Here is a 25,408-nt window from a genome sequence, read left to right on the forward strand (position 1 = left end):
CAAAAAAAAAACCAGGAAAGCAACCACAGCTATTGACAAAAGTACTTTATGTGCTCAATTTTAAGACATCTTTTTCATTTTTTTCTGAAAATGGGATATGATTATTAGAAATAGGAGTAGTGGGTTGTGATGTAGTTATCATGGCCTACACATGCACCAACTTTGCCAAATCACAGAACATTCAAAGAGAAGGTGATGTAGCTGAATCACACACTGGGAGGAGCCATCAGTCACATGCCAAACATCTCTGTGTCAGAACTTCCAGCTAACTCTTAAGAGAAGCTTTTTGATGTCTAGCAATATGCAATTCAAATAAGGAAAATATGAACTATAAGGTTAGGAACTGTGGGAGAAATAAAAAGATTCTTCAAAATGTGAGTTCTAAAGACACGCAGAAGTCATATTCAAGAGTATGGATTTCAGAAACTAGTATGTCAACATAGTGACATGCATAATAGTTTATGGCCAAAAGAGATTTCAAAGAATCTTTTCTAAGTTTAGAGTCGGACAGTGAAGGCTTATACTTCAACTTTGATTATGATAGAGGGAAGAAAGTGTTATATAATTTTACGAGTAAGGTACACCACGGTCATTCTGTAAAAACAAAAGTGTATACATGAATTATTCTTATTTTCCCCCTAAAAAGGTGGTGTTAAATTCATCATAAATTTTTTAATCAAGAAAATGTATTAGTACACAATAGGAACTAGAGAAGAGACACAAGAGAAACTCTCATTTCACAGCCACTAATTCTTCTGATAGTGTTTAGAAAATAAAGGTTAACTGTGAGAGAATACCACAATATTTGATAGTTCTAAATATACATAGATCTTCACGGCCTATACTCTCTCTATAGTGCCCAAAAGAGAAAACAGACTTTTCTGGTTCTCAGCCTAGATATTAGGTCCCACCTGTGTGTGTGTGTACGTGTATGATTGATGAGTATGTTTGTTTTTGTTTCTATGGTTTATTATTTTTTGGATGAGAGAGAGATGTGGGATCAATTATCACTCAAAGTTCCCTAAATCTGACAAAAATATAATTATCTGAAGAGTTTAACAAAAATACTGGTTCCTAGGCCCCATTCTCAGTTTCTAAGTTAGCGGATCTTAAGTGGGGCCCAAGAATCAATGTTTTAAAAAAGTATCCCAGGTAATTCTGATGTAACTAGCGTTTAGGAATCCCTAGCAGAGACATTTTTTCTGTGAATCAGGATGTTTTCCAAAATTTCAGTGATTATTAGAATGCTTTTCTGACTCATAAAAATGAAAAATTCATGAATATGTTTATCAGAGAGGACCGTTTTCTACACGTGCTTTTTGACATTCAATAGTTTTCATATGAAATAAAAAATAATTTGTACATGTTTATTGAGGTTTAGTCATACATACCACATCGCCAAATGGCACCAAAGTTGGTGCCTCAGGTGTCACTTCTAGTTCTTTACTTTCAGACCCTTTAAGAGTTTTTCTCAGCATCTACAATGTAAATAAATTAAGACTTTATAAGGCAGAGAAGAATATAATTAGAAAAGATATTATACTTCAACAAAAATTTTATGAGCATCTAGTATCAGGTATTATATATTTTATAACTTATATTCTATGACTTGAAAACGCCTCACTAAGTTTATCATTAGCAGAGAAACGAAATGTGTACAATTAAATATAAAATAATTAAGGGAATTATGAGAGAGGAGAGAAGTACATAATAGCATAAACAATGAGTTCTCCTTGTTAACTAAAAATGATGGTCTTAATCTAATGTGGACTAGGTCCTGTATCCCACAAATGGCAGTAATCCTGCTTGCAAATTATTCCAATATTCCTTCAGTTATCAGCCACTGAAGGAACTGGAATTTAATCCTTTGGAATAGTAGGTACAGTGGAAAGGAGTAATGAACAGATGGCTTTTGGTTTTTGGTTGTGTGATCTCATCCAGAGTAACCCTACTAACTAATATTTCTGGGCTAATAATTAACTTTGTTCTTAAGGGCTCTGGTCACAACACATAATGGTTAGCGTTTAAAAATTACAAGACATTTTAATATAGACTTGTATAGTAGAGTAAAGAGAAAGGGATGGGAGGGGAAAGGAGAGGAAGGGTGAGGGGAATAGTGAACAAACCGTCTATTAAAAATCTAACCTGAAAAGGAGAATTGTATTTATTCCCAACCTTTGCTGAACTTGAATCAACATGGCCTTATTTCCAAACAATAATTTCCCAGGAATCTTTGTCGTTATGTGTCTTTCAAGAATCGCTTGTTTAATTTTTATAGTATGTAATAAATGTAATAAATCCTTATTATGTTGAAAATTTTGTTTTAAAGTACAAAACAAATACTTTCAGTGTACTGAAAACACTTGTTTTATACATCTTGGATCACTTTGTTATTGCTGCACCTGACTGGCTTAATGTTTTTTTTTATATATATACATGATTAAATCATAGGTTAAGCTAACTGAATGACAATTGCTGTACAAAAATTGTTGTATTTTTTGTATTGTTGCAAATACAAAACAACAATTGTTGCAAAAATATCAACCTGTGGACAGTGTATGTGTATTTAATATGGAACCTCATATTTTCTAATGTTTTAATGATCTTATTATGGAAGTCTACTTTGAATATGCATTTTAAAAAATACAAAATAATTGGGGAAAAATCCTTTAGAATACTAATACTCAATTTATCCTTAACAACCTGGTATTTTATACTTAACAATCCCTCGTTTTCTTACCTTTTTACTTTTCCTTCCTCATATGAGCAGAGCTCTCTCCAATGGCAGCAGCATGAACAAAACAACTCTTTGCCAAAATTCTATTAGAACCTTGAACAAAACTTCTAAAGGCTAGTCTCATAAAGCCTCTGATACCACCTAGAATTTCTCCTGAACCTGCAGAGAATTTTAATTTCAGTTAATTCCACTGTGCCTTTCCTCTCTGCTGCTTTTGGCCCCCAAAGCAGAACTTCCTCGCGGCACTTCTATTTTAAAGTCTGAACATTCACTCACATTGCTCTGCACTTCCTCCCCAGTGGCCTTTCTGGCCCACTCTCCCCCATTCCACAGTTTCTTTGAAAACCTACTAGCCTACATGATTACCTTTTCCTAGGATGCTCCCACTCCTAGCACTAATGGCAAGCTCACTATCCTTATATCAATTAACATTCGCTAATGTGCTGGCAGGACTATATGCCTGGCACTTTGCTGATTCCAGCTTGAGACGTTCCTGCCCTTCAGAAGTTCGGGCTGGTGTTGAAGACAGGTAACAAAACAATGACAGTTTCGCTATAAGAAAAACAAATGCTGAGGAGAGAAAGTTTTATCTTTACTCATTCTCTACACAGATCTTATACGTGGAAAAAGAATGATTTATTTGATTGGTCAGACACTGCCATTCATTGTACAAGCTACAGGTGCATGGAATTCTTAAGTCTAAAAGAGATGTTTTAAATCATCTTTTTCCCTGCCCAAGCTCAGGAGCAATGACTCCTTTTCACACTGTGTGGTTCTCTGACCCCATGAAACAAGACCACTCACAGCAGGGACCAAAGATTATTCTCTAGAGTAGCAGGAGAAAATATTAGAATTTTCCAACTTCTTTAACAAATATGAAAGTAAGCACATAGAGATGACTATAAGCAGTAGACAAATATTCTGAGTAAAAGTGTGAGTTTCACACTCAGAGGGGTTCATATCAGTGCCCTCATGCTTTCGGGGTATTGCGTTTGCTAGTTAAATGGGTTGACCAATTACATTACCTTGAATAGTATTTAGTCTACTTTGCAAATAGATGAGAACTGATCGCAAGAAATTTCATGGCAAAGCATTTTTAAAAGCTGGCAAACACAAAGATGCATCATGCAGTTTGGCTTTATAAAAAGATAAATGTTGCAGTTTGCTAAACTTTTCTGTGATGACTGTCAGTAGTATATAAACTAGCAACTATTTTAAAATATATACTTCTCTGTCCTTTCAGGGTAAGGTGGTGACATTTTAATGCGTGTGAAAATAACTATCTTTTTGAAATAAACTCAAGTTAAGAACATCTTAAAAACTATTGGAAATATCTCCTTCTAATGTAATTTTATATGTGTGCAAATGTGTTATGAGTACCCTAGAAGCTCACAGTATCACATTTTAAAAACTTAGAAACACTTTTCTTATTTGTTTAAAAATCTCACAAATGAAGAGTTTCAGCAGGTTAACAGACCATTTTTCCTTGTAAATATAAAAAGACTGCAATGCATTCCAAAGAGTTTACCGGAACTAATTAATCAGAGAAGTAACAGTTTACTCAAAAACTGTGAGCTAAAAACTTTGAATAACATAATAGAAATGAAAAGTAAGTACTGTGATTTACTAGGCTCAACCAAGATGCATCTCTTCCATTTGGAATTTCAAATCTTTAAAGGTACCTTTTTCAAATACAACAGCATTAAAAACCAAATACTGAAATAAATTTGTCTTAGAACCAGACCTTCAAATCACTACATCACAAAGTATTAAATCATGCTTTTCTAAATAAAGTAAAACTCAAAAATTAAAAAAAATCATGCTTTTCAAAAACAGTGATGCTTATTGAGTTTTGTACCACTAATAAACAAAATATAATTAAAATCATTTTTAGAAGTATTGCTTATTTATCATTTTAAATTTTTGTATATTATAGAATTTATTAAGTAAATTGCAGTACATTTATGTAATATATAAATAAATATATAAAACACTGGTGATAAATGTTCATATGTTTTTTATTGATAAGATTGTGCAATCAAAGAAATTTGGAGAATACTGCTAAAAAGTCACATCTAGGGCTTCCCTGGTGGTGCAGTGGTTGAGAGTCCGCCTGTCAATGCAGGGGACACGGGTTCGTGTCCTGGTCCGGGAAGATCCCACATGCCGCGGAGCGGCTGGGCCTGTGAGCCATGGCCGCTGAGCCTGCGCGTCTGGAGCCTGTGCTCCGCAACGGGAGAGGCCACAACAGTGAGAGGCCCGCGTACCGCAAAAAAACAAAACAGAAACAAAAAATAAAAAAGTCACATCTAGATGCCTATGCCTTGCTTTCCTAAATCTGTCTTTCCGGAGGCTTTAAGCTGCCAGTTCCCATGTGTATGCACACCTCGGCACAGTCCGCTCAGAATGAAGGAGGCTCACTTTCTCCATTTGATAGCTCCACTGCCTTCAATATAAGATGGAGGTAAGAATTCCACAATAGTTTTCAGTTTTGACTCATCACCAGAAAGCCTTGGATAAAGCTGATATACTTAGTTCCCTATTTGGCTGCCCACTTTTCTGAAAATACTAATGGTCACAACTCTGGAGTAAAAGAGGAACAAAGGTTAATATTCCAGTACCAAGCCCCATTCAGGATGCCTACAAACTATCTCTTAAACACAGGGCAAATAAGGGGAGTGAGGAGAAAGAGTGTTAGGGAAGGAGATGATGATACTTCAAGTGGGTCTGAAGAAGTAAAAACTTAAGAACTAGGGGGAGAGGAGCCTAGACAAAATACTTAAGTGTAAAAGCATAAAGAAGCAAGGCACAGTTTATATTATGCCATATTTATATACTACACATAATTATATTATACTTAAGTATACATGCTTATATGTAAATAAGTATACATACTTACATATAAATATTAAATATTATTTTATTTTATATTATGTAATATTATATAACATATAAGTTTATATTATATATAAATATACTATATAAATATATATAATTCATTTCCTCAAATTAAGCTATAGTTTCATGCAATCAAAATCAAAGTCCCAACAAGTCTTCCTATGGAAACTGATGAACTTTTCCAAGACAATCTCAAAGAAGAAAAACAGGATGACATAAAATTAAAGAAATAAAGGTATTATTTCTTAATCTCTAATGGCATTAGTACAAGGATAGACAAATGCACCAAAGAAACTGATTAGAGAGTCTGGAAACAGACCCACACATTTATGGACACTTCACTTGTGATAAGGATGGAACCACAGAATGGTGGGTCAAAAACATTCTCAACTGGGTTAAACAGAAATCTCCACACAAAAGAAAGAAGGAAGGAAGAAAGGAAGGAAGGAAAGGAAGGAAGGAAGGAAGGAAGGAAGGAAGGAAGGAAAGGAAGGAAGGAAGGAAGGAAGGAAAGAAAGAAAGAAAAAAGAAAGAAAGAAAGAAAGAAAGAAAGAAAGAAAGAAAGAAAGAGGGAGGGAGGGAAGGAGGAAGAGAGAGAGGAAAAGAACAAAAAAGAAAAGATCAAAAGGAAAAAAGAGAGGAAAAAAGACCTGACTTGTACCTCACAGTACATACACACAAAATCAGTCACAGGTGAATTTGTAGATCTCAATGTGAAAGGAAAAGCAATTAGAAGATAATATAGGAGAATATTTCCATGACGTTGGGGTAGCAGATTTCTAAAACAGAACACAAAGAACAATAAACACAAAGAAAGTCTGATACATTAAACTACATTAAATTTAATAACTTCTACTTATCAAAAAGACACCATTAAGAAAGTGAAAACATAAGCCACTGACTGATTTTTGCAACATGTTTAGTATAATTGACAAAGGGCCTATAACTAGAATGTATACACAAATTTATACAAACTAATAAGAAAAAGGAAGACAATACAACAGAATAATGGGGAACATACTTGAACAGGCACTTCACAGAAGAGTTATAAGATCGCTAATAATCATTTGGAAGGCAACACACCCTCATTAGTCATCAGGGAAATGAAAGCTAATACCACAAAGCGATACCACAACACATCCCTGAGATGGCTAACCATAAAGAGACTGACACTATCAAGTGGAAGGATTTGGAGTATCTAGAACTCTAATACACTGCCAGTGGGAATATAAGTTGTTATATTTTCTTTGGAAAACTCTTTGGTATTTTGTACTGAAGTTGAACGTATACATACTAATGACCCAGAAATTCCATTCCTAAATATATTCCCAACAGAATGTAGGCATATGTATAACATGTACAAGAATGTTTCAAACTATTATTCACCATAGTCAAAAAACAGAAACAACCCAAATATCCATTAACAATAGAATGGCTCAGCTCCCAGCCCCCCACCCACCCCGGCGGGTGAGCAGACAAGCCTCTTGGGCTGGTTGGCCTATGGTCCAAGAAGGGATTTGAGATCCTGAGGACCAGCTACCCCTCAGGGTAGTGTTTTTCCTTATGGCAAAATTTTAAAAATAGAGGGAGAAGATCTTCAATTAAGATAGAACTCAAAAGATACCTACATTCTAGATTAAGAGTCATTTGCCTTTGGCACCTCAGGCTGGTGCAACTACACGCGGCCTCTGCTGCCACAGGCTCCCCCCGCATTCCGTACCTCTCCCTCCCCCCGGCCTGAGTGAGCCAGAGCCCCCAAGCAGCTGCTCCTTTAACCCGCTCCTGTCTGAGCGAAGAACAGACACCCTCAGGTGACCTACAGGCAGAGGCGGGTCCAAATCCAAAGCTGAACCCTGGGAGCTGTGCGAACAAAGAAGAGAAAGGGAAATCTCTCCCAGAAGCCTCAGGAGCAGCGGATTAAATCTCCACAATCAACTTGATGTGCCCTGCATCTGTGGAATACATGAATAGACAACGAATCATCCCAAATTGAGGAGGTGGACTTTGGGAACAACGATATATATATATATATTTTTCCCTTTTTCTCTTTTTGTGAGTGTGTATGTTTATGCTTCTGAGTGTGATTTTGTCTGTATAGTTTTGCTTTTACCATTTGTCCTAGGGTCCTGTCTTTTTTTTTAAAATTATTTCTTAAAAATTTTTTCTTAATAATTTTAATAACTTTATTTTATATTCTTCTTTCTTTCTTTCTTTCTTTTCTCCCTTTTATTCTGAGCCGTGTGGATGACAGGCTCCTGGTGCTCCAGCCAGGCATCAGGGCTGGGCCTCTGAGGTGGGAGAGGCAAGTTCAGGACACTGGTCCACAAGAGACCTCCCAGCTCCACGTAATATCAAACGGCGAAAATCTCACAGAGATCTCATCTCAACGCAAAGACCCAGCTCCACTCAATGACCAGAAAGCTACAGTGCTGGACACCCTATGCCAAACAACTAGCAAGACAAGAACACAACCTCACCCATTAGCAGACAGGCTGCCTAAAATCATAATAAGGCCACAGACACCCCAAAACACACCACCAGACGTGGACCTGCCCACCAGAAAGACAAGATCCAGCCTCATCCACCAGAACACAGGCACTAGTCCCCTCCATCAGGAAGCCTACACAACCCACTGAACCAACCTTGGCTACTGGGGACAGACACCAAAAACAATGGGAACTACAAACCTGCAGCCTGGGAAAAGGAGACCCCAAACACAGTAATTTAAACAAAATGAGAAGACAGAGAAACACACAGCAGATGAAGGAGCAAGGCAAAACCCCATCAGACCAAACAAAAGAGGAGGAAATAGGCAGTCGACCTGAAAAAGAATTCAGAATAATGATAGCAAAGATGATCCAAAATCTTGGAAACAGAATGGAGAAAATACAAGAAACGTTTAACAAGGACCTAGAAGAATTAAAGAGCAAACAGTGATGAACAACACAATAAATGAAATTAAAAATTCTCTAGAAGAGATCAACAGCAGAATAACTGAGGCAGAAGAATGGATAAGTGACCTGGAAGATAAAATAGTGGAAATAACTACTGCAGAACAGAATAAAGAATGAAAAGAATTGAAGACAGTCTCAGAGACCTCTGGGACAGCATTAAACACACCAACACTCGAATTATAGGGGTCCCAGAAGAAGAAGAGAAAAAGAAAGGAACTGAGAAAATATTTGAAGAGATTATAGTTGAAAACTTCCCTAATATGGGAAAGGAAATAGTAATAAAGTCCAGGAAGCACAGAGAGTGCCATACAGGATAAATCCAAGGAGAAACACACCAAGACACATATTAATCAAACTATCAAAAATTAAATACAAAGAAAACATATTAAAAGCAGCAAGGGAAAAACAACAAATAACACACAAGGGAATCCCCATAAGGTTAACAGCTGATCTTTCAGCAGAAACTCTGTAAGCCAGATGGGAGTGGCAGGACATATTTAAAGTGATGAAGGAGAAAAACCTACAACCAAGATTACTCTACCCGGCAAGGATCTCATTCAGATTTGATGGAGAAATTAAAACCTTTACAGACAAGCAAAAGCTAAGAGAATTCAGCACCACCAAACCAGCTTTACAACAAATGCCAAAGGAACTTCTCTAGGCAGGAAACACAAGAGAAGGAAAAGCCCTACAATAACAAACCCAAAACAATTAAGAAATGATAACAGGACCATATATATCAATAATTACCTTAAATGTAAGTGGATTAAATGCTGCAACCAAAAGATATACACTGGCTGAATGGATACAAAAACAAGATCCGTATATATGCTGCTGAGAGTGTCTTTTACCCACTTCAGACCTAGGGACACATACACACTTAAAGTGAGATGATGGAAAAAGACATTCCATGCAAATGGAAATCAAAAGAAAGCTGGAGTAGCAATTCTCATATCAGACAAAACAGACTTTAAAACAAAAACTATTACAAGAGGCAAAGGACACTGCATAATGATGATGGGATCAATCCAAGAAAAAGATATAACAATTGTAAATATTTATGCACCCAACATAGGAGCACCTCAATACATAAGGCAAATACTAACAGCCATAAAAGGGGAAATCAACAGTAACACAATCATAGTAGGGGACTTTAACACCCCACTTTCACCAATGGACAGATCATCCAAAATGAAAATAAGTAAGGAAACACAAACTTTAAAAGATACATTAAACAAGATGTACTTAATTGATATTTATAGGACATTCCATCCAAAAACAACAGAATACACTTTCTTCTCAAGTGCTCATGGAACATTCTCCAGGATAGATCATATCTTGGGTCACAAATCAAGCCTTGGTAAATTTAAGGAAATTGAAATTGTACCAAGTATCTTTTTCGACCACAATGCTATGAGACTAGATATCAATTACAGGAAAAAATCTGTAAAAAATAAAAACACATGAAGGCTAAACAATACACTACTTAATAACCAAGAGATCACTGAAGAAATCAATGAGGAAATCAAAAAATACCTAGAGACAAATGACAATGAAAACACGATGATGCACAACCTATGGGATGCAGCAAAACAGGTTCTAAGAGGGAAGTTTATAGCAATACAATCCTACCTTAAGAAACAGGAAACATCTCAAATAAACAACCTAACCTTACACTTAAAGCAATTAGAGAAAGAAGAACCAAAAAAAACCCGAAGTTAGCAGAAGGAAAGAAATTATAAAGATCAGATCAGAAATAAAAGAAAAAGAAATGAAGGAAAGGATAGCAAAGATCAATAAAGCAAAGATCAAATACCTTCTTTGAGACGATAAACAAAATTGATAAAACATTAACCAGACTCATCAAGAAAAAAAAGGGAGAAGATTCAAAACAATAGAATTAGAAATGGAAAAGGAAAGGTAACAACTCACACTGCAGAAATACAAAGGACCATGAGAGATTACTACAAGCAACTACATGTCAATAAAATGGACAACCTGGAAGAAATGGACAAATTCTTAGAAATGCACAACCTTCCAAGACTGAACCAGGAAGAAGTAGAAAATATGGACAGACCAATCACAAGTAATGAAATTGAAACTGTGATTAAAAATCTTCCAACAAACAAAAATCCAGGACCAGATGGCTTCACAGATGAATTCTATCAAACATTTAGAGAAGAGCTAACACCCATCCTTCTCAAATTCTTCCAAAATATTGCAGAGAAAGGAACACTCCCAAACTCATTCTATGAGGCCACCATCATCCTGATACCAAAACCAGACAAAGATACTACAAAAAAAGAAAATTACAGACCAATATCATTGATGAATATAGATGCAAAAATCCTCAACAAAATACTAGCAAACAGAATCCAATTACACGTTAAAAGGATCATACACCACGATCAAGTGGGATTTATCCCAGAGATGCAAGGATTCTTCAATATACGCAAATCAATCAATGTGATACACCATATTAACAAATTGAAGAATAAAAACCATATTATCATCTCAATAGATGCAGAAAAAGCTTTTGACAAAATTCAACACCCATTTATGATAAAAACTCTCCAAAAAGTGGGCAAAGAGGGAAACTACCTCAACATAATAGAGGCCATATACAACAAACCACAGCAAACATCATTCTCAATGGTGAAAACCTGAAAGCATTTCCTCTAAGATCAGGAACAAGACAAGGATGTCCACTCTCACCACTATTATTCAACATAGTTTTGGAAGTCTTAGCCACGGCAATCAGAGAAGAAAAAGACATAAAAGGAATACAAATTGGAAAAGAAGAAGTAAAACTGTCACTGTTTGCAGACGACATGATAGTATACATAGAGAATCCCAAAGATGCCACCAGAAAACTACTAGATCTAATCAATGAATTTGGTAAAGTAGCAGGATACAAAATTAATGCACATAAATCTCTTGCATTCCTATACACTAATGATGAAAAATCTGAAAAAGAAAGTAAGGAAACACTCCCATTTACCACTGCAACAAAAAGAATAAAATACCTAGGAATAAATCTAAGAAGACAAAAGACCTGTATCCAGAAAACTATAAGACACTGATGAAAGAAATTAAAGATGATACCAACAGATGGAGAGATATACCATGTTCTTGGATTGGAAGAATCAATATTGTGAAAATGACTATACTACTAAAAGCAATCTACAGATTCAATGCAATCCCTATCAAATTACCAATGGCATTTTTATGGAACTAGAACAAAAAATCTTAAAATTTGTATGGAGACACAAAAGACCCCGAATAGCCAAAGCACTCTTGAGAAAGAAAAACGGAGCTGGAGGAATCTGACTTCCTGACTTCAGACTATACTATAAAGCTACAGTCATCAAGACAATATGGTACTGGCACAAAAACAGAAACATAGATCAATGGAACAAGACAGAAAGCCCAGAGATAAACCCACGCACCTATGGTCAACTAATCTATGACAAAGGAGGCAAGGATATACAATGGATAAAAGACAGCCTCTTCAATAAGTGGTGATGGGAAAACTGGACAGCTACATGTAAAAGAATGAAATTAGAACTCTTCCTAACACCATACACAAAAATAAACTCAAAGTGGATTCGAGACCTAAATGTAAGACCGGACACTATAAAACTCTTAGAGGAAAACATAGGAAGAACACTCTTTGACATAAATCACAGCAAGATCTTTTTTGATCCACCTCCTAGAGTCATGGAAATAAAAACAAAAATAAACAAATGAGAGCTAATGAAACTTAAAAGCTTTTGCACAGCAAAGGAAACTACAAAGAAGACGGAAAGACAACCCTCAGAATGGGAGAAAATATTTGCAAATGAATCGACATAGGATTAATCTCCAAAATATATACACAGCTCATGCAGCTCAATATTAAAAAAACAAAGTACCCAATCCAAAAATGGGCAGAAGAACTAAATAGACATTTCTCCAAAGAAGACATACAGATGGCCAAGAAGCACATGAAAAGCTGCTCAACATCACTAATTAGAGAAATGCAAATCAAAACTACAATGAGGTATCACCTCACACCAGTTAGAATGGGCATCATCAGAAAATCTACAAACAACAAATGCTGGAGAGGGTGTAGAGAAAAGGGAACCCTCTTGCACTGTTGGTGGGAATGTAAATTGATACAGCCACTATGGAGAACAGTATGGAGGTTCCTTACAAAACTAAAAATAGAATTACCATATGATCCAGCAATCCCACTACTGGGCATATACCCAGAGAAAACCATAATTCAAAAAGACACATGCACCCCAGTGTTCACTGCAGCAGTATTTACAATAGCCAGGTCATGGAAGCAACCTAAATGCCCATCGACAGACAAATGGATAAAGAAGATGTGGTACACATATACAATGGAATATTACTCGGCCATAAAAAGGAACGGAATTGGGTCATTTGTTGAGACGTGGATGGATCTAGAGACTGTCATACAGTGAAGTAAGTCAGAAAGAGAAAAACAAATATCGTATATTAATGCACGTATGTGGAACCTAGAAAAATGGTACAGATGAACCGGTTTGCAGGGCAGAAGTTGAGACACAGATGTAGAGAACAAACGTACGGACACCAAGGGGGGAAAGCCATGGGGGGGGGCGGTGGGCATGGTGGTGTGATGAATTGGGCGATTGGGATTGACATGTATACACTGACGTGTATAAAATTGATGACTAATAAGAACCTGTTGTATAAAAAAATAAATAAAATTCAAAACTTAAAAAAAAAAAAAACTAATACTAAACTAGGGGCTTCCCTGGTGGCACAGTAGTTGAGAGTCCGTCTGATGATGCAGGGGACACCGGTTCGTGCCCCGGTCCGGGAAGATCCCACATGCCGCGGAGCGGCTGGGCCCGTGAGCCATGGCCGCTGAACCTGCGCGTCCGGAGCCTGTGCTCCGCATCAGGAGAGGCCACAACAGTGAGAGGCCCGCATACCGCAAAAAAAGAAAAAAATCACCACAAACTTGGTAGCTTAAACAACAAAAATTTATTCTTTCACAGTTGTGAGGGCCAGAAGTCTAATATCAGTCCCCCTGGGCCAAAATCAGACGTCAGCAGGGCAATAATTCCTCTAGAGGCTCTAAGGAAAAATCCATTCTTGTCTCTTCCAGCTTTTGGTGACTGGCCAGTCTTCCTTGGCTTGTGGTCACATCACTGCAATCTCTACCTTTGTGATCACACTGGCTTCTCTTCTGAGTGTGTCCAAATCTCCCTCTACTTCTCTCTTATAAGGACATTTGTGATTACACGTAGGGCCCATCAGATAATCCAAGATAATCTGCCCATCACAAAATCCTAAACTTCACTGCATCTCCAAAGTTTATTGCCATATAAGATAACTACTGACAGCTATAAACAGTTTTATGCTAACAAATTAGACAATTTAGATTAAATGGAAAAATTCTTACACATATTACCAAAACTGAATCAAGAAGAAAGACCTATAACAGCTAAAGAAATTTAGTTAGTAATTAAAGGTCTTCCTACCAAGCAAATCAAAACAAAAACAAAAAAACTTAGACCCAGATTGTTTCACTGGTGAATTCTATAGAATACTTAAGAAATAATAACAATCCTTCACAAACTCAGGGAAAAAAATAAAAAGAAGAGGAAAGAACACTTCCCAAGTTATTCTATGATGTCAGTATTACATTAATACCAAAGCCAGACAGACATCACAAGATGAGAAAACAACAAATCATTATCCCTTATGAATACAGAGGTAAAAATCCACCACAAAATATTAGTAAACTAAACTCAACAACATATTAAAAAGGTCCATATACTATGACAAAGTGGGATTTTTCCATCTGAAAATCAATGTAATAAAATTAATGTAAAAAGCCACATTAATAAATGTGTCCAGTAAAGGACAAAAATCACATGATCATTTCACTAGATGCAGAAAATGTATTTGACAAAATCCAAAATGTATTTTTAATAAAAAACTCTGAACAGACTAGGAATAGATGGGAAATTCTTCAACATCATACTCAATGGTGAAAGGCTGAATGTTTTCCCCTTAATATCAGTAAGGCAAGAGTGTTCACTCTCTCTACTTTTAATCAACATTATACTAAAGGTTCTAACCAGTGCAGTCAGATAAGAAAAAGAAATAAAAAGTATCCAGATTTGAAAGAAAGAAGTAAAAATGTCTTTATTTGCAGGTGACAAATTCTGTATATAGAAATTCCTAAGAAATCCACTAAAAAAAAGAAGAAGAAAGAAACTACTAGAACTAATAAATGAGTTCAGCAAGGTCTCAGGATACAAGGACAAAATATAAAAATCAATTGCATTTCCATATAATAGCAATGAACAACCTGGAAATGAAATTAAGAAAACAATTACATTAGAAATAGCAGCAAAATAATAAAATACTTAGGAGTAAATTTAAAAGAAGAAATGTGACTAGTACAATGAAAACTACAAAACATTCCTGAGTGAAATTAAAGATCTAAATGAATGGAAAACATTCCATGTTCTTGGCTAGAAAGATTCAATACTGTTAAGAAATCAATTCCCAAACTGATCTACAGAGCCTACAAAATATACAAACCACTAGCTAACTTAATCAGTATATGGGGATAAAATGCAAATAGGAAAGGACAAGACTTTTGAAAAATCATAAAAGACTATTTGCAGACCTGCAAATATATTTTAAAACCTAAATGACATGTATAATTTCCTAAGGAAATACCATTTAACAAAATTGATCCTGTTAGTGGTAAACAGTTCAAACAGACCACTTTCCATAAAAGAAATAGAAGGAAGCTAGCAATGAGCTATCACCACAAAAAAGTGCCAGGACCAGGTGGTTTCACAGGGAATTCTACCAAATTCAAAAACTAGGTATCCCATGGCACCACTAAAGAAAATTTTCTTATTTTTTTATGAAGCATAGCACTGATACCTAAACCCATAAAGAAAATTATAGATGAATATAACATAAATATTGATAGAAAGATACTAAACAAAATAATAAAAACAGAATATCCAGCACCACAAAGAAAATAATATGCAATAACCAAGTGGGATTAATTCTAGGAATGTAAATTGGTTCAATATTAGGAAATTTATTAATATAAAACACCACATCAACAGATGTAAGGAGAAGAATTATGCAATTATCTCCATACATGTTTAAACGGCCTCTGACAAAATTCAACACCCTTTCCTGTTAAAACACTCAAGAAAATAGGAATTAAGCCAGTCTTGAAGCTACTATTTCATTTGGTGGGGAAACATTGGAGGTATTTACAAAGATCAGGAACGAGGCAAGGTTGCCTACTGTCTCCACTACTATTCAACATGTTACTGGTGGCGTGAGTCAAAGCAGTTAGGTAGGAGAAATCAACTAAAGGCAAGAGAATTGGAAAAAAAGAAGTAAAACTATCTCTAATTGAAGATGATCTGATAGTATATCTAAAATCCTAGAGATTAATAACAATACTAACTCAAATGTTTAAAAAAATTAAACAAAGAAGAAGGACATGAACTTAACATACAGAAATCAACAGCCTTAATATACATAAATAATTAGAGGATATAAAGTAGAAAAAGCCCCACTTTAGGAACAATCTTAACAACAAGTGTGCAAAACTCTTACAAGGAAAACTTTAAAACACTTCTGAAAGTCACAAAAGTAGACTTGAATAATGAAAAGACATCTCTTTGTTCTTGGATAGGACAGGTCAACATCATAAAGATGTCAGTTCTACCTAACATCAATTTAATGCAATCTTTGTTTTTAAAAGAACAAGCTTCCTTGTTGAGATAAACAAGTTAATAATAAAGTGTTTTTATTAAAAGTGAGAATAGGGCTTCCCTGGTGGCACAGTGGTTGAGAGTCCGCCTGCCGATGCAGGGGACACGGGTTTGTGCCCCGGTCTGGGAAGATCCCACATGCCGCGGAGCAGCTGGGCCCGTGAGCCATGGCCGCTGAGCCTGCGTGTCCGGAGCCTGTGCTCTGCAACGGGAAGGGCCACAACAGTGAGAGGCCCGCGTACCGCAAAAAAAAAAAAAAAAAAAAAAGTGAGAATAGTCAGGAAATCATTGGAAAAGAAATCTACAAGGGCAGGGGGAGGGGTGGGGAACCAGTCTTACCAGACATTAAAACACACTGTAAGTCTTTAAAATAAAATAGTATGGTCTTCAGTACTTTTCCCAAGGTGTATTCATGAAATACTTGAAATGCTTTCTAAAAATGACTGACTTTGGGAAATGCTGTATTCCATATTCCCTTCTTCAATATTCATAGGGCATTTAGCATGTTAAAGATTCTTGCAACAAAGTCAATATCTTTGCTTAAAAAAGTAGTATGGTCTTGGTACATGAACTGATAAACAGCAATGGAATAGAATAGGAAGTCCAGAAAAAACCAAATACATGTGGTAACTTATGTATAAAACTTATGTATACAGGTGGCATCTCAAAACACTAGGGCAAAGATGGATTTTTTAAAAAATAGATGGTGTTGAGACATCTATTTGGGAAAAGAAAAAAAATTAAATCCAGACCTCATACCACACAGTCCAAATAAATCAGGAATCTAAATGTAAAAATGATATGCAAGTACTAGAAGGCAAAATAGGTAAATTCCTTCATGACCTGGGCATATGTAAATAGTTTTTAACTAAGACACAAAATTCAGATGCAATAAAAGATTATAAACTTGACCTCATAAAATTAAGAATCTTTTGCATAGCAAAAAGTACCATAAAAGTCAAAAGACAACTGTTGAATTGTGAGAAAGTATTTGTAACACATATCACAGATGCAGATCTAATATCCCCAATAAAGAACTTTTGAAAAACTGAGGGGGAAAAGAAAAATGATAGGAAAATGACTCAAATGGGCAATTCACCAAAAAAAAAAAAAAAAGATTTTAAAAGGGACTTTAAACATACAAAAAGATACGTTATGGCCTCATTTCATGCTACTCTCCCTCTCATTCACTATGCTCCATGAACAGTCCAAGCTATAGAAACTTCACACTTGTTTATTGCTTCATATGCTCTCCGCCTCCATCTCCCCACTCTTTAAATGGCTAGCTTCTCATTTTCAGGTTTTCACTTAAAAGCCACCTCCTCAGAGGCCTTCTCTGATCGCCTATCCAAAGTCCTATCTGTCCCTCCACAATGATTCTCTATCATAGTGCCCTTTTATTTCCTTAGAACAACAGCTTAATCTGTAACTGTCTCTACAATTCAAATGTTAGCTTCCAAGGGAAGGTGCTTTGCCTGTCTTGATCACCGTTGTATCCTCAGTGTCTAGCACAAAGCTTGATACATATTTCAAAGTCAATAATGAGAGATTGGGAAATAACATAACAGATTTCAGGATTTGGGAGGTGAAACTCAGAGTGAAGGCAAGGTCCAAGATGTAGAATTGCAGTAAGCTGCTGAAAGGAATTAAGGCCATTCAAACAACTGATGTCAAGGTGAGGGATAGATTATCCACATTTTCACTAAAGTCATCAACTACAATATCCCTTGATCTGAGCACTATCTCTAGCTAATCCTTCCAGTTCTCTCAGTCATTTACATTTGATAACCTTTTAAAAATCTCATTGAGACCTCCTTTCTCTTTCACCCAGTTTATAAACTCTTCTAGCTCCACTTGCCTCCTTCTGCAGCCTACATCCTCAGTGTATAATCCCCACATCAATGCCTAGTCTTTTCCTCTATCTGCAGTAATTCTCAAGCATGAATCTAAGCATCACTTGGGATAGTTTAAAATCTGAACATATTCCCAGGTCCCCACTCTTCTGGATTCAGTAGGTCTAAGGTGGAGGTCCAGGAATCTAGGTTATAACAAGCACCCCCAGAATGTTTGGATACCGGTGATCCAAAGATAAAATAAACACCGTTCTGGATAAAGAGATGCCCTTCTTCCTATCCCCGGAGAACACCTCCACCTGTACTCTAGAGCCCATACTTTTCCATCCCCTCAGAGATCTTACTTTATTGGCCTCGCTCCCCACTACGTCTGTAATCTCAGCTTAAATCCTGATAGCCAAAACTACTTTTTCAGCAAAGCACATCTGATCCATGTCATCCCCCTGCTTAAAACCAACCGTTTCCTATCACCTGTAGCAGTGGTTCTCAACTTTGAATATACTTGAAATCAAATGTGTTCTAAGCACTATCTACAAATTACTGTTTTCCAAATATACTGAGAGATGTGAGACATCTCTGAGAGATGTATTTGTTTCCAAGTTTTAAAAAACTTGTACAGAAATTACTAAACATTTTGTACAGAAAATACCAGACATATTTATATAGCTGTTCTTATTACCCTATGATAATCCGCTTTCAAGAAATCATGTGCCATACACACACACACACACACACACACACACACACGCACGCCAAGAAGTCATAGAAAAGACGACCTTTTGCCAAATATATAAAGTTCCATCTGTGGTGTACTGATGCATAGACAGCATTTACTAAATTGAAGAGGGTCATCCATTCCATGTTCAACGATCTACATCATGTATCTTATAATAGTTGTTATAATAATTTAAATAGCATATAGTTATCATATTACTCTAAGTTTACTGTATAATAAACATCTATGTCACATAAACTCATTCCTCTGGATCTGTATCTGAAAAGAATTCATTTATGAGATCATTATAACTAAATCCAAGTGCACATTTAATTTCCTAAATTCTTTTTGCTGTTCTACCAAAATGTTAAAATATTCTACGGTCAAATAATTTGGGAAACCAAACTCGGGTAAACAATGTACCTTGCATATATGTGCCCTACTCTTTTTTGAATGTATGTAGATGCTGTTTTATCTATTAGCAAATTCCATTAACAACACTGCCACATGGTAGCTTTTTTATCATTATAGATTTTCCCAGTCAGTAGATACTAAAGAGCCAGCTACTTTTATTGTGGAGAGATTTCTTTTTTTAAACAGCAAAAAGGTACCCTCATACTCAAAAAAATTGGAAACCACCATTCTACAGAATAAAAGTCCAAATTCCTTAAGAGGACATACAACAAACACCTCCTATGGCCTAGATTTCCAAACATACTTCTCTTAACACAAACTCTGCAATTTTTTCTTGTATTATCCTAAAGCTAAACCTTAATATGCTCTCAATTTATCATAACAGTGAGTCAAGATTCTAAGTTTTTAGAATTAAGACGGTACTTTACACATCAAGTAATTCAACTCCTTAAATTTATAGAAAAGTACATCACCTTCTTGTGTGCCATTTGTTTCCTGATAAATACTGTACTATTTTTTAATAACTTAAGACCAATAGAGAATGTAAAATTTCCTAACAATACTCTAACAAACTTTGAAAAAGTGAGTTTCAACTTGATTCCTCTTTTCCATTTCCTCTATGCTCTGGCAGTACCACTAAATGGTAATTAAACTTAAGAGTTTCACACACTTCAAAAACAAATTTACCTAATTAAGAACAGGATGCCAATAATTCACTTTGCAGATATGATAGAGTTTTGCTCCTACAGGTTTATCTGTAAGAACCTCAGGAACTGAAAACAGAGGTAACTAAGGTTTCTAGAGTTTAGCCCTTTAACCATACAAATGAATTCCCAATGATGATGATGATGATGACAGCAGCTAACATTTATTAACTCTACTTTGGACTGTATTAAGTCCTTCATATCACTACCTCCTTTAGTTTTTCAGACAACCCTCTAAGGTAGGTAGTAATTACTGTCTTCACTTAACAATTAATAAAACGGGGCTCTGACCAATTAAATAACTGTCAGGGTCCCACAAGTAAACTTTTCCTCAGGTGTTACCGCTCTCCAAAACGAGCGCATGTTTCCCTCCCTCCCATCAGCACGCATTGACCCCTTGGTCCTTCCCAACCCTCTAGGTGGTCTGGTAGGGGACAAACTCCTCCATCAGGCCCCCCCCCCCCACTTACATTCAGCAGCCGGTGCCCAGGACCATCCTTGGCCTCGTCTTTGGGCCGATTCAAGGTCTTGCCCTGCTCCTGGATGTTACGGGTTGCAGAAGAGAACTCCGACCCTCTAGCATGTGTGTTTTCCAAGTTGATACGGGGAATCCTCTGAAGTATCGGGGCTGTGTACAGGGAATGGACCCGCCCGTTGCGGTTATGTGCTGTGCTGGAAACCTTGCGCACGTCTCGGCGCGGCTCCATCCCTCCATCCGCAGCTGGGCAGGCCTGGGCAGTAACCAACCGACGACCTGCTACTGCGCAGGCGCAGCCCTCTCCCCGCCTTTCCCACGCTTTTCCTGTGCACGCAGCAACCCACCGGCGCCCCGCGTGACCCACACGTTGGCGCCAGGCTTCTGCCCCAGGCTGGCTTTGGCGGCGTGCTAGTTAAGCGAGCCTAAAGGGTCAGCGGCAAGGCCTTGCCCAGGCCGTTTAAGTCTCCCTTTGAAGGAAGTCAGAGCAAGCTTGTGGACAACAAGGCTCCTCAGCACGGGGATTGAACTTGGTTCGTTTCTTGCCTGCCCCTTAACCCATCATAAGCCCTCTTCTCCCTACACCTCCTTACACTATTCCCTGCGCTCCAGATGTTATATTTCCAACAGTCTACGTGGACATCTTTACTCGACTGTCCCATAGACTCATAACACAACACGTTAGTATTCATCTTCCCTCTCAGACCTCTAATATGTTCCAAACGTAGTTAATGTAGCAATGTCATATCCACAAAAGCTTAAAACTTCAGACACAGTTTTGAATTCTAACCCTAAATATCTGAACCCTACTCTTTCTCTCTGTGGCACCTCGTCTAGGACATCTCACACACAGATGCCTGGAATGGTTTACTCATGGGTCTCCTGGCCTGCTGTCATCCACTCTTTCCACTGCTCCAGTGTTAATACAGCTTACCTTTTAAAGCATAAAAACTTTCAGAGTTTCTTTATTGGCCACAAAATTTTAATTCTGTAATATGTAAAACCAGGGACTCCAAAATGCCCTTTACACCTCAGGATCATTACTTATGGCCATTCTATATGGAATCTATTTTTCTTTTATTCAAAGGCCACCTCAGAGTTCAGCCTTAAGTTTTATAACCCCATACACATACCCCCAAAGCAGAATTAATTGCTGTCTCCAAGCTGCTACTTGGCATATTCCTATTAGTATATTAGTGGGCTCACACTATTAGAATTAGTTGTTAATTTCAAAAGATAGAGTTCTTTGGGGGCAGGAATCTGATCCTCACCTTTCACTCTTCAGGGTTCATGGCACAATACCCCAATGCCCTTGATACATGTTTGCTGTCATTCTGAGTCTGTGCTGTGTCGTGTTTAATCACTGTTCAAAGAGACTTGCTGTCCACCAGCACACTCTGACTTCCTTAGGGTTCATGTGATGCAACAACAAAAATCTAACCTAACTTTAATCAAACCTCTAGCCCTAACCTCCAGTCTACAGGAAATTCAGGAGGTAGAGAAACAAACTCAATGATACTTTTACAGGTCAAAAAAATCAAACAAATAAAAATGTAGGTGGGACTATTTTTAAAAACTGGTTTGGATTCTTCGTACACACACACACACACACACACACACACACAAAATATCACGGGGGAATGTAGAATGGTATGGCCTCTCTGAAAAGAGTTTGGTAATTTCTTAAAAAAACTAAGCATGGAACTACCATACAACCCAGCAATTGCACTCCAGGGTGTCTATCCCAGAGAAATGAAAACTCACATTCACTCAAAAAGCTATACACAAATGTTCACAGCAGCTTTGTTCATAATAGTCAAAAAGTGGAATCAGCTCATCTGTCCTTCGACAGGTAAGTGGTTAAACTTCAATACATACCTTGGATCATGGCTTTGCAATAAAAAGGAATGAACTATGGCCATACAACGTGGGTTAATCTCCAGGGAATGCACTGAGCAGAAAGAAGCTAATCCCAAAAGATTACACACTGTACGATTCAACTTATAACATTACTGAAATTACAAAATTTTAGAAATAGAAGACATTAGTGATTGCCAGGGCTTAGAGTTAGGGGTGCAGGGAGGGGATGTGGGAAGGAGGTTGTGTTTATAAAAGGGCAGCGTGAGAGATTCTTATGGTTTTTGGACTTGTTCAGTACCTGGGCTGTGGTGCTATATAAATGAACCCTACACAATTGATAAAATTGTATAGAACTTAATATATACAGACACACACAAGTGTGTACAAGTAAAACTAGGGATATGTAAAACTAGGGTTATCTGAACAAGATTGGTAGATCATGTCAGTGTCAATATGCTGGTTGTGATATTATACTATGAATTTTGTAAAATGGTATTTGGAGGCACTGGCCAAGTGTACAAAGGATTACTCTGTATTATTTAAGTTTGCATGAATCTACATTTATCTCAGTAAATTTTTCAATTAAAAAATATCATGGGGGGGCTTCCCTGGTGGCGCAGTGGTTAAGAATCTGCCTGCTAATGCAGGGGACACGGGTTTGAGCCCTGGTCTGGGAGGATCCCACATGCCGCGGAGCAACTAGGCCCATGAGCCACAACTACTGAGCCTGCGCGTCTGGAGCCTGTGCTCCGCAACAAGAGAGGCCGTGACAGTGAGAGGCCCGTGCACTGCGATGAAGAGTGGCCCCTGCTTGCCACAACTAGAGAAAGCCCTCACGCAGAAACGAAGACCCAACACAGCAAAAATAAATAAAATAAATTAATAAACTCCTACCCCCAACATCTAAAAAAAAAAATAATAATATCATGGGGGAGAAAAGATGAGACCATTTTAAATTTAGATAACAAACTGAAATGCATAAACCTTGACTAGATCTTAAGAGACAACTGGGAAAATTTGAGAATGGACTGAAATTATTGTTTTTCCAACTGTTTTAATGATATTGTGCTATGCAGAAAAATGTTCTTTTTGGAGGATGTATGCTTAGATATTTGGGTGAAGTGACATGATGTTAGCAACTTACTTTCAAAAGATTTAGCAAGAAAAAAAGGATGTATAAAGAAAGAAAGCAAATGAGGCAAAAATTTAACAATAATCTAAGTTGATATAGATTACAGTTGCTATTACATTAGTCTTTCAACAATTTTACATTTGATAGTTTCCAAATAAAAATCCCTCAGAGCTCACTCATGTGTATAGCCTTTTCTTTGTCTCCACTTCCACCAGTAGAAATCCTATCCATCCTATAAAGGACCTGCACATACCCCTTACCTGAAATACTTCCCTAGATTCTTCAACTCCTATGCCTATCTCTGTCTTTTGACTAGATTATGAGTCACTAAAAGGCAGGTACCATGTTTTATTCATTTTCTTTCTTTTTTTTGTCCTCTCACAAACCTATCAATTTGATCAAGATCAAATCAGGTCATCTATTGCAATCCAAGCTTCGTTTCATAATAAATTACAAATGGTACACGTAGGCCAGAGATCCCAAATGCTGGCTAGTCTACTGGCTATATCACAACCACTTGGCATACCTTTTTCTAAAAGACAGTGTTCCAGGTACCATCTCAGACCCAATGAATCTGAATCTCTGGGAATGGAGCATAGAAGCCCATATATATTTTGTTCTGCCTGCGGGGAGTGGGGAGAGGCAGGTATTAATTACTGAATATTTTGCACCCAAAAAACAACAACAAAAACCCCACTGGGGATATTGCTTTTTGACACCTCAGGAACTCTACTAAGTATGCCACTCTACCCAACATGTGATGTATGGAGAAAGGTGAGAAAAATTATGATTTTGAGCCAATCATGGAGATATACATTAGCAACGAACTTCCTCCAAGTTTCTCAATCATCATGGCCAAAAGTTTTTTGATAGATACCACTGTGTTTTCCTTGATGAAAAATTTGTACAGCTCCACCAGATTCCACGGATTGGGACATGGACATCTCTGGGGGACCATATTCAGCTCACCAAAATCCCCCACATTGGTTCTTTCATGTTTCTCCTTGACGACATTGTTCAGGTGTGGTAAGCTTCAGCTCTAATGAGCGTGGCTTCCCTGAAGTTTGCTGGCAGGGAGGATCATGAACTCCTGCACTGCCAGCTTGATGCCAACATGAAAAGCATTGCTGATCACAGTGAAAGCTGGAACAGGCAGGATGACTTCAGGATTGCCAGTGGATTCACAATTCTGTGACAGAAAGGGAATTCCCTTTTCAGCAGCTCTGGCCTTACAAACAGCAAGATATTCCTAGTATGGTGTGCGTACCAAATTTAGACCTGTGCTCAGAGCCAGCCAACTCCATCATCAATTTGTCACTCCTCTTCTGCTCCACAGCATTCAGTGGCTTGCTAACAGGGCAGGCCCAGTTTTACTGAGGTGCTCAAGAGCTTCTGAGACACCTTTTCCCACAGTGAGCCTTAATGTCTTGAGCTCTAGGTCTCATACCAGTTGAGGCATCACTGGATACAGCTCTGAAGAGACCTCTTTGAGTGCAGGACCCACCTGAAGAGTGGGACTTCCATGACAGCCAAAGATCTCTCTGACAAAGAGCTGGAGATTAGGTATGGTGAATTTCTACTCATACTTCTTGTCATGTAAAAAAGAAGCAGGGGAAGGGGTCTGCAGAGGTCAAGTGAGTATTAATAGGTTCGCAGGCCTCTCCTTTATTCTCCTGAGCTCTTGGCCCACTTGGCTTCTCTTCTGCAATATATGTTTTTTTAAAGCTCCCTAAATGATTCTGATATGCAACCAGATACAGGAACTACTGGTACAGGTCTTCAAGAAAAATAAACTTTTGCGATTATAAAACTTTTCAAATAAAAGTTACATTTCCTTTTTATTAGCCATGAAATAAAGCATCTTTCA

General features: G+C 37.3%; 1 protein-coding gene across 1 annotated transcript in view; it reads right to left on the reverse strand.

Annotated features, from left to right (window-relative positions):
• C2CD6 (C2 calcium dependent domain containing 6) overlaps positions 1 to 20,781 on the reverse strand; it is a gene marked incomplete at its 5' end in the record, with an annotated part of 138,778 nt that extends 117,997 nt beyond the window's left edge. The window contains 2 exon segments of the mRNA XM_082841589.1: positions 1,392 to 1,478; positions 20,545 to 20,781. Of these exon segments, the coding sequence (XP_082697715.1) occupies positions 1,392 to 1,478; positions 20,545 to 20,781 (324 nt within the window).
• Between the last annotated feature and the right edge of the window lie 4,627 nt (positions 20,782 to 25,408).

The sequence above is a fragment of the Leucopleurus acutus genome, assembly GCF_964270905.1.
Source record: "Leucopleurus acutus genome assembly, chromosome: 6".
In the NCBI taxonomy this organism is placed as follows: domain Eukaryota; kingdom Metazoa; phylum Chordata; class Mammalia; order Artiodactyla; family Delphinidae; genus Leucopleurus; species Leucopleurus acutus.